Raw genomic sequence first — 12654 nt, 5'->3', positions numbered from 1 at the left:
AGAAGTGGAAACTGAACACCCTAGAAAATATATCATGGGCATAGTTCACTGAAAAAGACCATATAGTCATTCTGTAGATTCCCACTCAAAGAGAAGTCCTTGCCCTCCATCAGAATACTGGTAATGGAAGTTAATGTGTAAGTTTTTAAGTTATTATAATAAAGACAAGTATATAGAGGTATCATTTATTATTTCTTGCTTAATTTTTTTTCAATTAACCAACCAACCACCTGCCAGATTTAGTTGAATATAAAGTTTCTACTGCACTGGTCCTTCTTCTCCTCATTCTCATTCTCGTTTTCTGTCTCATTATTTCTTTATCATCTATACTTTCAAATGACAACCAAGCGGCTGGTATGTAATCCAGACAAATTTTCCATAGAAAGCTGTAGACAATTTAAGTTTTATCAGAGCAGATGTACTTTCTTAAGGATGGGATGCCGTAGGGTATGAAGAACACTAGGCCTTATGAATTGATGTTATTATGGGGGTTAGTCTTATCCAGCAGACAGCAAACTGTGAAATGACCTTACTGACAATTCCAGAATTACGAAAAAGATCAATAAATCTGACAAGTCCATTCTTCAGCGCAGTGAGGGAAAGTGAGCTAAAAATAAACTGAAAATGGAGCATGAGTCAAAACTATCTCACCAAAAAGATAATGTAGGGATGCTATGACCACCACCTTATTTCAGGATAATGAGAATTAGTCAGTCCACATACTGACCCTGTGAAGGAGGTGGATGCAGATGTTACCATCCAGAAACTTGGAGGAAGCAGAGGGAAACACACTAAGATTAATGGCACCAGAGGAAATAACATTTGTTGTTCATGGTTTTCCTGGCTGGGAATGCCTAAGGACTCAATTCTTGTACTAAAAGTGTCAATGCTTGCATTTTAAATGTAGAGATGGCATCATTACATCATTAAGTGCACATTGCAGACTAGTCTTTGCATCACACATATTTAGCATGTTTATTCCTGCAAGGGCAGTAGACTAAATCCTTCACAGGTAATAAAAACATCATATTTAACACCATTCACCTCTTCTGGACCAATAAAGAATCAACAGCCCTAAAGTGGTTGTGATTGTAGAGTTTTCCCTGAAAGACAGCCTCACGGAATTCTCCCAAATACCCACATTTAAATACACTGATCTGTGATCAATGAATATACTTGGTCATTTACAAATAGGTATTGAAAGCTCACCCTACTAAGGGCACTAAAGAAAGCACAGAGGATACAAAGAAGGAAGAACAGAGTACCTGACCTTGAAGAACTCACTCTGTTTCAGGACCACCATGGTGTCAACCTCACCAGTGGCTTCTCTGTTGCTAAATCTAGTAGTGGCATTTCAGTGTTTCAGTGTTGAGCTTTGATCTCTGAAGGCTCTGGCATTGCTGAACTATTCCTTCTTTCTTAAAACTGTTTTCTTTCTTGCTTTCTATTATACTGTACTTAATTTTGTTTCATGGGTCACTTCTCAATATTTTGTTACATCTTCCTTCCTCTACCTGCTTCTTAAATGCTGGTCATCCTTGTTAGTAGCAATAGTGTTTTGGAATGATTCTCTATTGAGACCCTTTCAAGAACATCCTCTTGACCCAGCAAGTCCAATCCCGGCGGTCTATGCTTCTAAAACACTCACATGCACCAGTATGTTAAACATGACCTTCTGTGTAGTCCAATGCAGTGGCCACCAGCCACTTCCATCTGCTTCCCCTGACTTCTAGTCCCTGTGGTTTGGTTGAAATTCCAGGGGTGGGCAGGCAGTCCAGGACTCATCAGCTAGGGAACCCATATCCCTCCTACCATTGTACCTGGTTCAAGAATGAACATGTGACACAAAACGTGAATGAGACTTCTCCCCCACCCCAAGACTTTGGCTGATACTATCAAGAAAGATACTCTCTCTTTTGGGGGAGGATTATTAGTTATAACAATGCTATAAATGTAGAACTGCTAGTGACCACAATTACCACCACGTAGAGACAGCCAGTCTAACTATGAAGTCAACAAATGGGGGAGAAGGAGAAATAAAAACAGATCTTCAATGCCATCATTAATGCCTTTGGGTCATTCAGTAACTTACGTAAACTGTTAAATTCTCTTTTGTCAGCTGGGCGCAGTGGCTCATGTCTGTAATCCCAGCACTTTGGGAGGCCGAGGCAGGCAGATCACCCGAGGTCAGGAGTTCAAGACCAGCCTGACCAACATGGTGAAACCCCATCTCTAATAAAAATACAAAAATTAGCCAGGTGTGGTGGCGTGCACCTGTAATCCCAGCTACCCATGAGGCTGAGACAGGAGAATCGCTGGAAGTTGGAAGGCAGAGGTTGCAGTGAGCTGAGATCACGCCACTGCACTCCAGCCTGGGTGACAGAGCAAGACTCCGTCTAAAAAAAAAAAAAAATTATCTTTTGTCATTAGGCCAGTTTCATTTGGGTTTCTGTGGTTTGTGACCCAAGAAGTTCCAAGTACCACAGAAAAGCTTGGAAACAAACTAGGTGCCTGTTAATAATGAAATAACTCATCAAATTATGGTATATGCTATAGCATTCTCTGCAGGGGTCAAAAGGAAGAGGTAACATGATATGTACTGTCATGGAAAAGTCTTCTAACACATATTTTAAGCAAAAATGGAGGTAAAAGGCAGGTACAGAATGAACCTATTGATATTTTAAATGTGTGTGAGTGTGTGTGTGTGTGTGTGTATGTGTAAATATACCGGAGGACTGGGAGGATTCATTCCAAAATACTTACAATAGTTATCCATAGGAAGAGGTTAGGGTTAAGCAGACAGAGATATGCATTAAAACTGACTTTTTTTGTATTTTCCATTGCTTTTCTAATTTTATCATGATAAGAATATATTTAGGTATTACTTAAGTAAATTTAAAAAATTATTATAAAATGAGAAAAATCCTTTTTTCAAGGTTCTTATGTTTGACCTTTATGGCTCTCGTTCCACAATCTAATACATCAAAGCTAACATCCTTTTCCCAAAAACGTCTTTCTCTTCATTATTCCCTAATCTAGTTACTGACACCCCCTTTCATCTAGTCACTGAAGTATGCTGAGAGCTCTCCCAGAGGTGGCTTTCACCCGCAGTGCACTCTCCCCCGTATCTATCTGATCACTAAACGTAATCAATTCTCTCTCAAACGCCTCCTGAATTTGTTCCCCTCTTCCCCTCACTTCTGCCACCTCGGTTCAAGTCCTCATGAGTTGCTTGGATGATTGCAATAATTTCCTATTCAGTTCCAAGACTCCATGTCTTCTCATCGTTTACTCACTTCCACAAAGAGATATTTCCAAAATGCAATTCTGATCTGTTTTTCCTCTGCTTAACAGCCATCAGCTGATATAGGAATGAAGTCCAAACTCTGTAGCATGGCATGCTGGGTCCTTCGAGATCCATCTCATAGACATCTCCAGGTTCATCTCTCACTTTCCCAACCATCCACTCCCCTTTCCAGGTTTTCACACTTCCCAAATTTCTCACGGTTTCCAGAATGTGCCAACTCCTCTCTTGCTTCTGTGCCTTTACACATGCAGCTTCCTCTGCGTAACTCACTCCTCCCTGCCTTCTTTGCCTGACTTACTCATTCTTCCTGAAAGCTTAAGGTGAGCACTGTATTTGGTTCTCTCAGGTGAGACTGGGCACTTGTGCTCCTGAAACTCTACCACTATCACCTCCCTTATCATCCTTTCTTGTAATTATCTCTTTACTTGTCTGCCTCTTTTTCCAAACTCTCCAAGCAGGGAAGGCAGTATCACAAAATACAGACTCACAGCCAGACTGCCTGGCTTTGAATCCTGCCCTACCATTGTATAGCTAAGAGACTTTCTGGCAATTCACTTAATTTCTGTGCCTCGTTTTCTCACCTGTAAAATGAGGCATATCCACCCACAAAGCTGTTGTGAAGATTACATATGTTATTATGCACAAAGTGTTCAGAACAGTTCCTGGCCCACAGAAAGTACCAAACATTTGGTATCATTTGTATTACTAATAATCTTTGGATAATACCTAGCGCAGTGCCTGGCAGGCACCCAGTAAGTGCTCAATGAATGAACAATTGCTTTTTTGAACAAAGTATTTTGAACAAGTACTTCTGTATAAGTATGTATTTTTTTAAAAAGTGGCTCAATTTTAATCCAAGACTTTCTATCTGTACTCACAAAATAAGGAAAACGCCATTTAGAAACTTCAATTTCAAATAACTTGAACACCCAGCGTGGTAGTCCATGACAAAGCCACACATCACGGTTCTGGTGCGATCATTCATACAGCTTTATCATAAATACAACCTCATACATTAATTTTCATCTCCTAAGTGGCAAAAGTGTTATGTCCCATGTTGAACTAATGGCCTGTAGAATTTTATGTCTAATGTATTCTGGAAATGCTGGCAGAATGATCCTATGGCAGGATTTTCTCAAGTTCTGCTTTTACATCCTGTGACAACCCAAAGTTACCATGATTTTAAAAACAATGTTTTTTTTTTTTTTTTTTTTTTTTTTTTTTTTTGAGACAGAGTCGTGCTCTGTCGCCCAGGCTGGAGTGCAATGGGATTATCTTGGCTCATTGTAACCTCCGCCTCTGGGGTGCAAGCAATTCTCCTGCCTCAGCCTCCCGAGTAGCTGGGATTACAGGCATGTGGCACCACACCCAACTAATTTTTGTATTTTCAGTAGAGATGGGGTTTCACCATGTTGACCAGGCTGGTCTCAAACTCCTGACCTCAGGTAATCCACTCACCTCAGCCTCCCGAAGTGCTGGGATTACAGGCGTGAGCCACTGTGCCCGGCCAACTATGGTTTTTAAGAACTTTTTCAGGGCCAGTGGGAGGTCATGAAAGAGTATTTGTCATCTTTGCTCCTGTAACAGTCAATATCCCTTGCAACCAAATATCCTCATCTGCATGTTTTACTGTACCCTAAAGACCGAGACAACCAGAAATGTCACCAATGAATAACAAAAGTTCTTAAAAGAATGACTGAAGAAGCAAGATAAAGAGAGGGAAGGGATCGAGGAAATGAAGGAGCGAGGAAGAAGGATGTGTGGTTGGAGGGTCCCATGTCTCAGGAAGGGACATGCAGAGACCGTTCTTTCTCACTGCCCTCCTGAGAGATGACTCACTCTTGGCGCCTCCTCGGCCTTGGCGTCCACTCTGGCCATGCTTGGGGAGCCCTTCAGCCCGCCACTGCGCTGTGGGGGCCCCTCTCTGGGGTGGTTGAGGCCAGAGCCGGCTCCCTCAGCTTGCCAGGAGGTGTGGAGGGAGAGGCGCCGGCGGGAACCTGGGCTGCGCGTGGCGCTTGTGGGCCAGCTAGAGTTCCGGATGGGCGTGGGCTTGGCGGGCCCCGCACTCAGAGCAGCCCCGGGCAGTGAGGGGCTTAGCACCCGGGCCAGCAGCTGCAGAGGGTGCGCTGGGTCCCCCAGCAGTGCCGGCCCACTGGTGCTGCCCTCGATTTCTCGCCGGGCCTTAGCTTCCTCCCCACGGGGCAGGGCTCCCGACATGCAGTCCGCCATGCCTAAGCTTCCCCCACCCCGCCCCGCCCGCGGTGGGCTCCTGGCAGCCCAAGCCTCCCCGAAAAGCGCCACCCCCTGCTCCATGGCGCCAGGTGTCATCAACCAACCACCCAAGGGCTGAAGAGTGTGGGTTCACAGTGCGGGACTGGCAGGCAGCTCCACCTGCAGCCTCAGTGCGAGATCCATTCAGTGAAGCCAGCTAGGCTCCTGAGTCTAGTGGGGACTTGGAGAACCTTTATGTCTAGCTAAGGGATTGTAAACACACCAATCAGCACCCTGTGTCTAGCTCGGAGTTTGTGGATGCACCAATGGGCACTCTGTATCTAGCTGATCTGGTGGGGACTTGGAGAAACTTTGTCTAGCTAAGGGATTGTAAACGCACCAATCAGCACCCTGTCAAACGGACCAATCAGCTCTCCACAAACCAGACCAATCAGCTCTCTGTAAAATGGACCAATCAGCAGGATGTGGGTGGGGCCGAATAAAAGCAGGCTGCCGGAGCCAGCAGTGGCAACCCGCTGGGGTTCCCTTCCACACTGTGGGAGCTTTGTTCTTCCACTCTTTGCAGTAAACCTTGTTGCTGTTCACTGTTTGGGTCCACGCTGCCTTTATGAGCTATAACACTCACTGTGAAGGTCTGCAGCTTCACTCCTGAGGCCAGCAAGACCACGAACCCACCTGGAGGAATGAACAACTCCAGACGCGCCGCCTTAAGAGCTGTAACACCGCCAAGGTCTGCAGCCTCACTCCTGAAGCCAGCGAGACCACGAACCCACCAGAAGGAAGAAACTCCGAACACATCCGAACATCGGAAGGAACAAACTCTGGACACGCCGCCTTTAAGAACTGTAACACTCACGATGAGGGTCTGCAGCTTCATTCTTGAAGTCAGTGAGACCAAGATCCCACCAATTCCGGACACACTCCCACCCCCTCAACCCCCCCCCCCCCAACACACACACCCACGTATCCACACACATGCAAAGCCAGGCTGCCATTCACTAGGACGTGTCTCACCCACTGTCTCAATACACGGCTGCACTTAATTTGTCTGGTGGGTTCCAGCCTTGGAACTCAATATTTCTGCCCCCCAACTTGTGTGTGCGTGTGTGTGTGTGTGTGTGTGTGTGAGAGAGAGAGAGAGAGAGAGAGAGAGAGACGGAGTCTTGCCTTGTTGCCCAGGCTGGAGTGCAGTGGCGCAATCTCGGCTCACTGCAAGCTCCACCTCCCGCGTTCCCGCCATTCTCCTGCCTCAGCCTCCTGAGTAGGTGGGAGTACAGGTGCCCGCCACTGCGCCCGGCTAATTTTTGTATTTTTAGTAGAGACGGGGTTTCACCATGTTAGCCAGGATGGTCTCAAGCTCCTGACCTCATGATCCGCTTGCCTCGGCTTCCCAAAGTGCTGGGATTACAGGTGTGTGCCACTGCGCCTGGCCCCGCCCCCCCCCCCTTTTTTTTTTTCCAGATCTGGCAGACTTAAGAGACTAGGCAATATTCATCCTCCAGACCTCAGGGGGAGTGGGGGATTTGGGGGCTTAGGGAGGTAGAGAATATCATGAGGGCAGGGCCTGGGCCCTCTGGAAGCTGTCTGTTTCCTTCCTTGGCCTCCTGGCGCTTTGATCTCACTCTCTCACTAATCACTTCTCTCCTCCCTTTCTACCCATAAAGCCTGAGGGATTAGAGGCAACCAACTTAAAATAATACTGTGTCCTATATTTGGGCAGCTCCTTTCTTCCGAGGAAACTGAGTGCCCATCCAAATGTTGCTTCATTAACCTCAGAGCCCTTCTGTGAGGGGGGCTGCCAGGCTAACGATAATTCTCTATTTAGTGAAGCAGGAGCAAGGCTGAGGGAAGGGCTGGGGGACATCTGCAGTGGTCAGAGGACAAGACCTGTCATAAGCAAGACTTCCATGAGTCTAGTGGACAAGTAACATTTCACATTGTGCAAGGAATCATCCCAGAGAGCCGTACTACCTGTAAGCACAACAATGGGGCCTTCTAGAAAGCCCCTAGGAAATACATTCAAAGAGACTTTTTTTTTTGAAGAAAAGTATTAAAATGAGCAGAATGAAAAGGAGCTGTCAATTAGGACTTTCAGGCAGAATCTTTACAGGGGACCTTAACTGTGAACTTCTCCTTGATATAATCATCTTCTGTCACTAATATCCACTGGCTTTTTTCCAGGAAAATCACACTCTTTCTTTCACTATATTCTTTTTCATCAGAGAATAAGATCTTGCTTCTCATTCCAGAAAACTCATTGTCACCAGCTCTCTGAAGATAAAGAGTGATCCGGCATTAGCAGGAGGCGAGATGGGCCGGGATTCAGAATCCCCAACTTTCCAACTTGCTGCCTACTTTCCTTGCTTTTGTCTCACTAATTTTTCTTTTTTTTTGACGCTTAGCCATTATCCCAGCCTAAGAGTGGATTATTCAAATAATATGTGCTAATGCTCCCTCAATTAGAGAAAATAAGAAAGCTGCCACTCTGGTTCTATCTGAAATTATTCATATTTTAATTGGTGCTTCAAAAAGATGATGGCAAAGTGAGTCGAATGCCTGCACAACTAAACTTTTGTGGATTTCGTTTTAGATCTTTTTTTTTTTTTTTTTTTTGAGATGGAGTCTCGCTCTGTTGCCCAGGCTGGAGGGCAGTGGTGGGATTTCAGCTCACTGCAATCTCTTCCTCCCAGGTTCAAGCGATTCTCCTGCATCAGCCTCCTGACTAGCTGGGATGACAGGCACCCGCCACCACGCCCGGCTAAATTTTTTTGTATTTTTAGTAGAGATGAGGTTTCACCATGTTGGTCAGGCTGGTCTCGAACTCCTGACCTCGGGTAATCCACCCTCCTGACTTCAGGTAATCTACCCTCCTCGGCATCCCAAAGTACTGGGATTACAGGCGTGAGCCACCGCACCTAGCCTAGATCATGTCCTTGTCAGGTTCCATCCTCCCCATTCTGCACAGGATGTCGCTGAGTGTCTGCACTGACTAGAAGGACGACTGACAGCCATGCTTACTCCCTTTCTTTGTCCCTTGAAAGCCCCTTTGGTGAGATACCCACTTCGAGCCACATATTTTTGTCAGTGGACTGCTGTCAGTGCAGAAGGCTGTCAGGATGAGGAAAGGCGGCCTGTGCTCCCATAAATGAAAGCCACTCTTCTTACTACAGGTATGGAATTATTTAGAAGCCACGCCTAGGACTCTTACAGAAAGAAACCTCACTCCTGTTCACCTGGGGCCAGTCACTAATACAAGGTGATATGAAACTGACAGTTCAGTGTGGAAAAGTGGCCACATTCCTTCACAAACACAGTGTGTCACTTCCTTTTTCTACTTACATACAGCTTTAAAAACACGACCTTCTATTGGAGAGTATGTTCTACTTAACTTTTTTCAGTTATATTGACAAATCCTCTTAAATGACTTGCCATTATTATTTTCCATTTTACAGGAAACTGAGGCTCAGAAAGGAATATAAACATCATCATGTCAAAATGTAAATAATGCCTGAGTCAGGATTGAACTCCTCTGGCACATTTTACATCTTTTTTTTTTTTTTTTTTTTTTGAGACAGGGTTTCATTCCTGTTACCCAGGCTGGAGTGCAGTGGCGCAATCTCAGCTCACTGCAACCTCCACCTCCTGGGTTCAAGCAGTTCCCCTGCCTCAGCCTCCTGAGTAGCTGAGGCTACAGGGGCATGCCACTACTCTTGGCTAATTTTTGTACTTTTTGTAGAGACTGGGTTTCGCCATGTTGCCCATCCTGTTCTCGAAATCCTGATCTCAAGCAATCTGCCCATCTCAGCCTCCCAAAGTGCTGGGATTACAGGCGTGAGCCACTGTGCCAGGCCACATTTTACATCTGATGATAAACTCTTATCCCTGCAAGCAGTGAAGTAATTTCTAGTAACTTCACAAATAGTTTAAAGATTATAGGATATAATGTTACATTTATTATGTGAGATAACAGAAATTGACAGTTAATGAAGGAAAATAGCTTATGGAAGCCTGTGATTTGAACAGTAGAAAAATGGGATAAGTTAATCAGAACAGAACAGAACTCAGCAAACAGGAAATAAATGTTTGACGAAGGCCAGGGTCTACAATAAAATACAGAAATTGGGGCAGGCTGCAGAAGTAATAGTGAGAAACCAATGGAAGATGACACAAGAGGGATGTAGGTGACTGAAAATTAGTGCCCAATTGGAGTTATAAGAGGAAATTGGGGCCAGGTGCAGTGGCTCATGCTTGTAATCCCAACACTTTGGGAGGCCAAGGTAGGAGAATCACTTGAGGCCAGGGGTTGGAGACAAGCTTAGGCAACATAGCAAGACCCTATCTTTACAAAAAGTTTTTAAAACAATTAGCCAGGCGTGGTGGTGCATGCCTGTGGTCCTAATTACTCAGGAGGATGGGGCAGGAGGATCACTTGAGCCCAGGAGTTGGAGGCTGCAGTGAGCAATAATTATGCCACTGCACTCCAGCCTGTGAGTGGCATTGTGTTTGTGAAGGAGTGAGACTCTTTCTCTAAAATAAAAAACAAAGAAATTCACGTGCAATGATGGGGTGGTGGCAATTACTTATGAGGCCTCTTTAGTATGATACAAGAGTTTTTGATTTTTGTTACCTAAGAGAATCCAAGAGAAAGGCAGTAGAAGGAAGAGGTAAGTAATAGAAATAAAGATGAACAGAACTGATTAAGAGGTGAAAAAATTTTTAAAATTTAAAATTTAGAAAGACTTACAATTAAAAAAATTATTAACTAAAAGGGGAAAGGTGTTGCTGAAGTCAGTCTCCAGAATAAACCCCGTGGCTGCTGTATTCAACTGCCAGTGTGAGTGTGAACACCACGTGGAAGAGGTTGTATCATCACTGAGTTTATTTACCAAGAGTTGTTCCAAATTTCTTTCTATTTCTGCTTACAAACGTAGGTTTCATTACAGTGATCAGGCTAGATATGGTCATGGAGAACTCCCAAGTATCCAGAGGATTTTATTTCTCTCCCATTAATTAAACACTAGATACGAGCCCCATATATTTGCCTGAATTCTAAGTAGGATTTCTCATTGCCCATGTATGAAGTTGCTCAACAGATGAAATCTTGACTTCAGACAAACTAAGCATATTGGAAATACTCCAAGAGACTCTGCTCTTGGGTACCAGTTCCTTAAATTTATCTCAAGAGGCAAAAAGAAAAGAAAAGAAAAGAGAAGAAAAAATGAAGGAAAGCAGGAAGGCAGAGAGGCGGGAAGGCAGGCAGGGAGGGAGGGAGGCAGGAAGGCAGGAAGGAAGGTAAGAAGGGAGGGAGAGAGGGAGGGAGAGACGGAGGGAGGGAGGGAGAGACCAGTGAACTTGGTTGCTAATCTTTAATTCATAGCATTTTAAGATCTAGGGAAATCTTACAATGAGATTGTTAACAGAGAAGAAGGTAATAAAATTTCAAGTCACACTAATGGCTAATTCATTTTAATTAGTGATTTTTAGCAAATAACATGGCATACTTACATTCCATGGGCAGTTTTCCCCAAATGGTAGCAAGAGTTTAACATACATGCATAATTCAATTTCATATCCTCCCATAATTTTTTTATAAAGAATAAGTTTTAAACTCTTAAAACATTTGATAAGAACAGCCCCCTTTAAAATGTTAAAATGAATAGCTAATTCACTTGCCTTGCTAAATAAAATGGACACCATGAAGAAATCCAGTAAGAAGCTCTCTGAAATATCTTTGTAGTCAAAGTGGAAAAAGATGACAGTGAAGCTCAAGTTAATAAACTGGTAAACCGGGTTGCAGAATGATGTCCGCAACAGCTTCATGCCAGCAATGATCATCAGAAAAATGTCCCAGCTGTTGGAAGCAAAAGAAAAGATGCAATCAATGACAGCGTGCACACTGCTGGATGAGTTTCATTTGCTAACACTTCTCCAGGATTGACGGTTCATTAAGCACTTTACAGGCACAAAAAGCCAATCTAAGGGGCCCCATTATTGTCTGCATTTTACAGGGGTATAAACTGAATATCAAGGAATTTGAGGAACTTGTCTAAGGTCTCAAAGGGGCAGAACAAAAATGGAAATTCAGTCCTGAGTGACTCTCAAGCACATTGTCTTTGCCATTACAACAGACATTTTCTTTCCATCACATGCTTTTCAAAGTCCCTCATGTTCTCCAGCAAGGGCACAGAGCTCCTTCTGAGCTTGTCTGAATTCACTACTGCAGTGATGATGGACATTTCCCAGAAATCCTAATGCCAAATGAGAAAACAGGCAACATGCTGCCCCTGCTAGAGTGAGCTCAGTGTATGCCTCTTCATGAGAAAAGAATCCAATTCGAACAGTGACATAACAGATAGGAAATTCTGAATAGAGAAAATAATCCAGTATCTTCATAAAGCCTTTTCTATTTCTACATATTAACTTCCAATGTTTCTCAGCATATTTGTCATCCTAGTGAACATAAGGTTTCTGCTCTCCCTTTTTTGTTGTTTAAAATTATATCATCAATGTGTTTTCCCCCCATAGAATGGACCTTTTCAGTTAAGGAGCTCAGCAAAACAGGCAAAGAAATACCCTTCTAGGATTTTGCTTTGAGGACTGAAGTCCTGAGTGCTCTTACCTAAGGAGTCAGATTATTATTATTTACCCATGTAGGGAGTATGTGTCATGTGTACAATTCTCCAGATGATAAAGTCAACAATGAACAATCCATCTTGAGATTGGAGGGCAAATGATCACATGCCAGTGTAGCCCAAGAGAGCAGGCAAGTAAGTGCCTTCTTGAAGGGCCTGGCTTTCTGAAGACAGACACTGCACATTTTCACCAGATTCCCTCCAATTCTAACATGCTATGATATTTGGCAACTGCAAGACAGAGGTGGGAAAATTTCTAGAAAATGGTTGCACTTCTAAGAGAGGCTTTCTTTCCCTGGCTCAGTATAGAAAACTGGGGCCATGCCTCAATTTCCCTAAACCTAGAAGAATCTTGGACTCAGGAACCTTATCAGCATTATGAATATCTTATCCCAGAATGAGGTTATTTAAGAAGTACAAAATTGTCATTTTTGTCATAAAAAATACAATGTTGGAAATTCCGTATGCCTCAATCTGCTGTTT

At 43.9% G+C, this 12654-nt stretch overlaps 1 protein-coding gene across 4 annotated transcripts in view; it reads right to left on the bottom strand.

The window, feature by feature from the left end:
* PCNX2 (pecanex 2) overlaps positions 1-12654 on the bottom strand; it is a 343243-nt gene that overhangs the window by 139572 nt on the left and 191017 nt on the right. For all 4 annotated transcript variants that reach the window (XM_016941055.4, XM_063790484.1, XM_514278.8 and 1 more), the window contains one exon: positions 11213-11390. In XM_016941055.4, coding sequence (XP_016796544.3) covers positions 11213-11390 — 178 coding nt within the window. The remainder of the gene's footprint in view (positions 1-11212; positions 11391-12654) is intronic.

This window comes from Pan troglodytes, chromosome 1 (assembly GCF_028858775.2).
Source record: "Pan troglodytes isolate AG18354 chromosome 1, NHGRI_mPanTro3-v2.0_pri, whole genome shotgun sequence".
Classification (NCBI taxonomy): domain Eukaryota; kingdom Metazoa; phylum Chordata; class Mammalia; order Primates; family Hominidae; genus Pan; species Pan troglodytes.
This window is presented reverse-complemented; position numbering and strand designations above follow the sequence as displayed.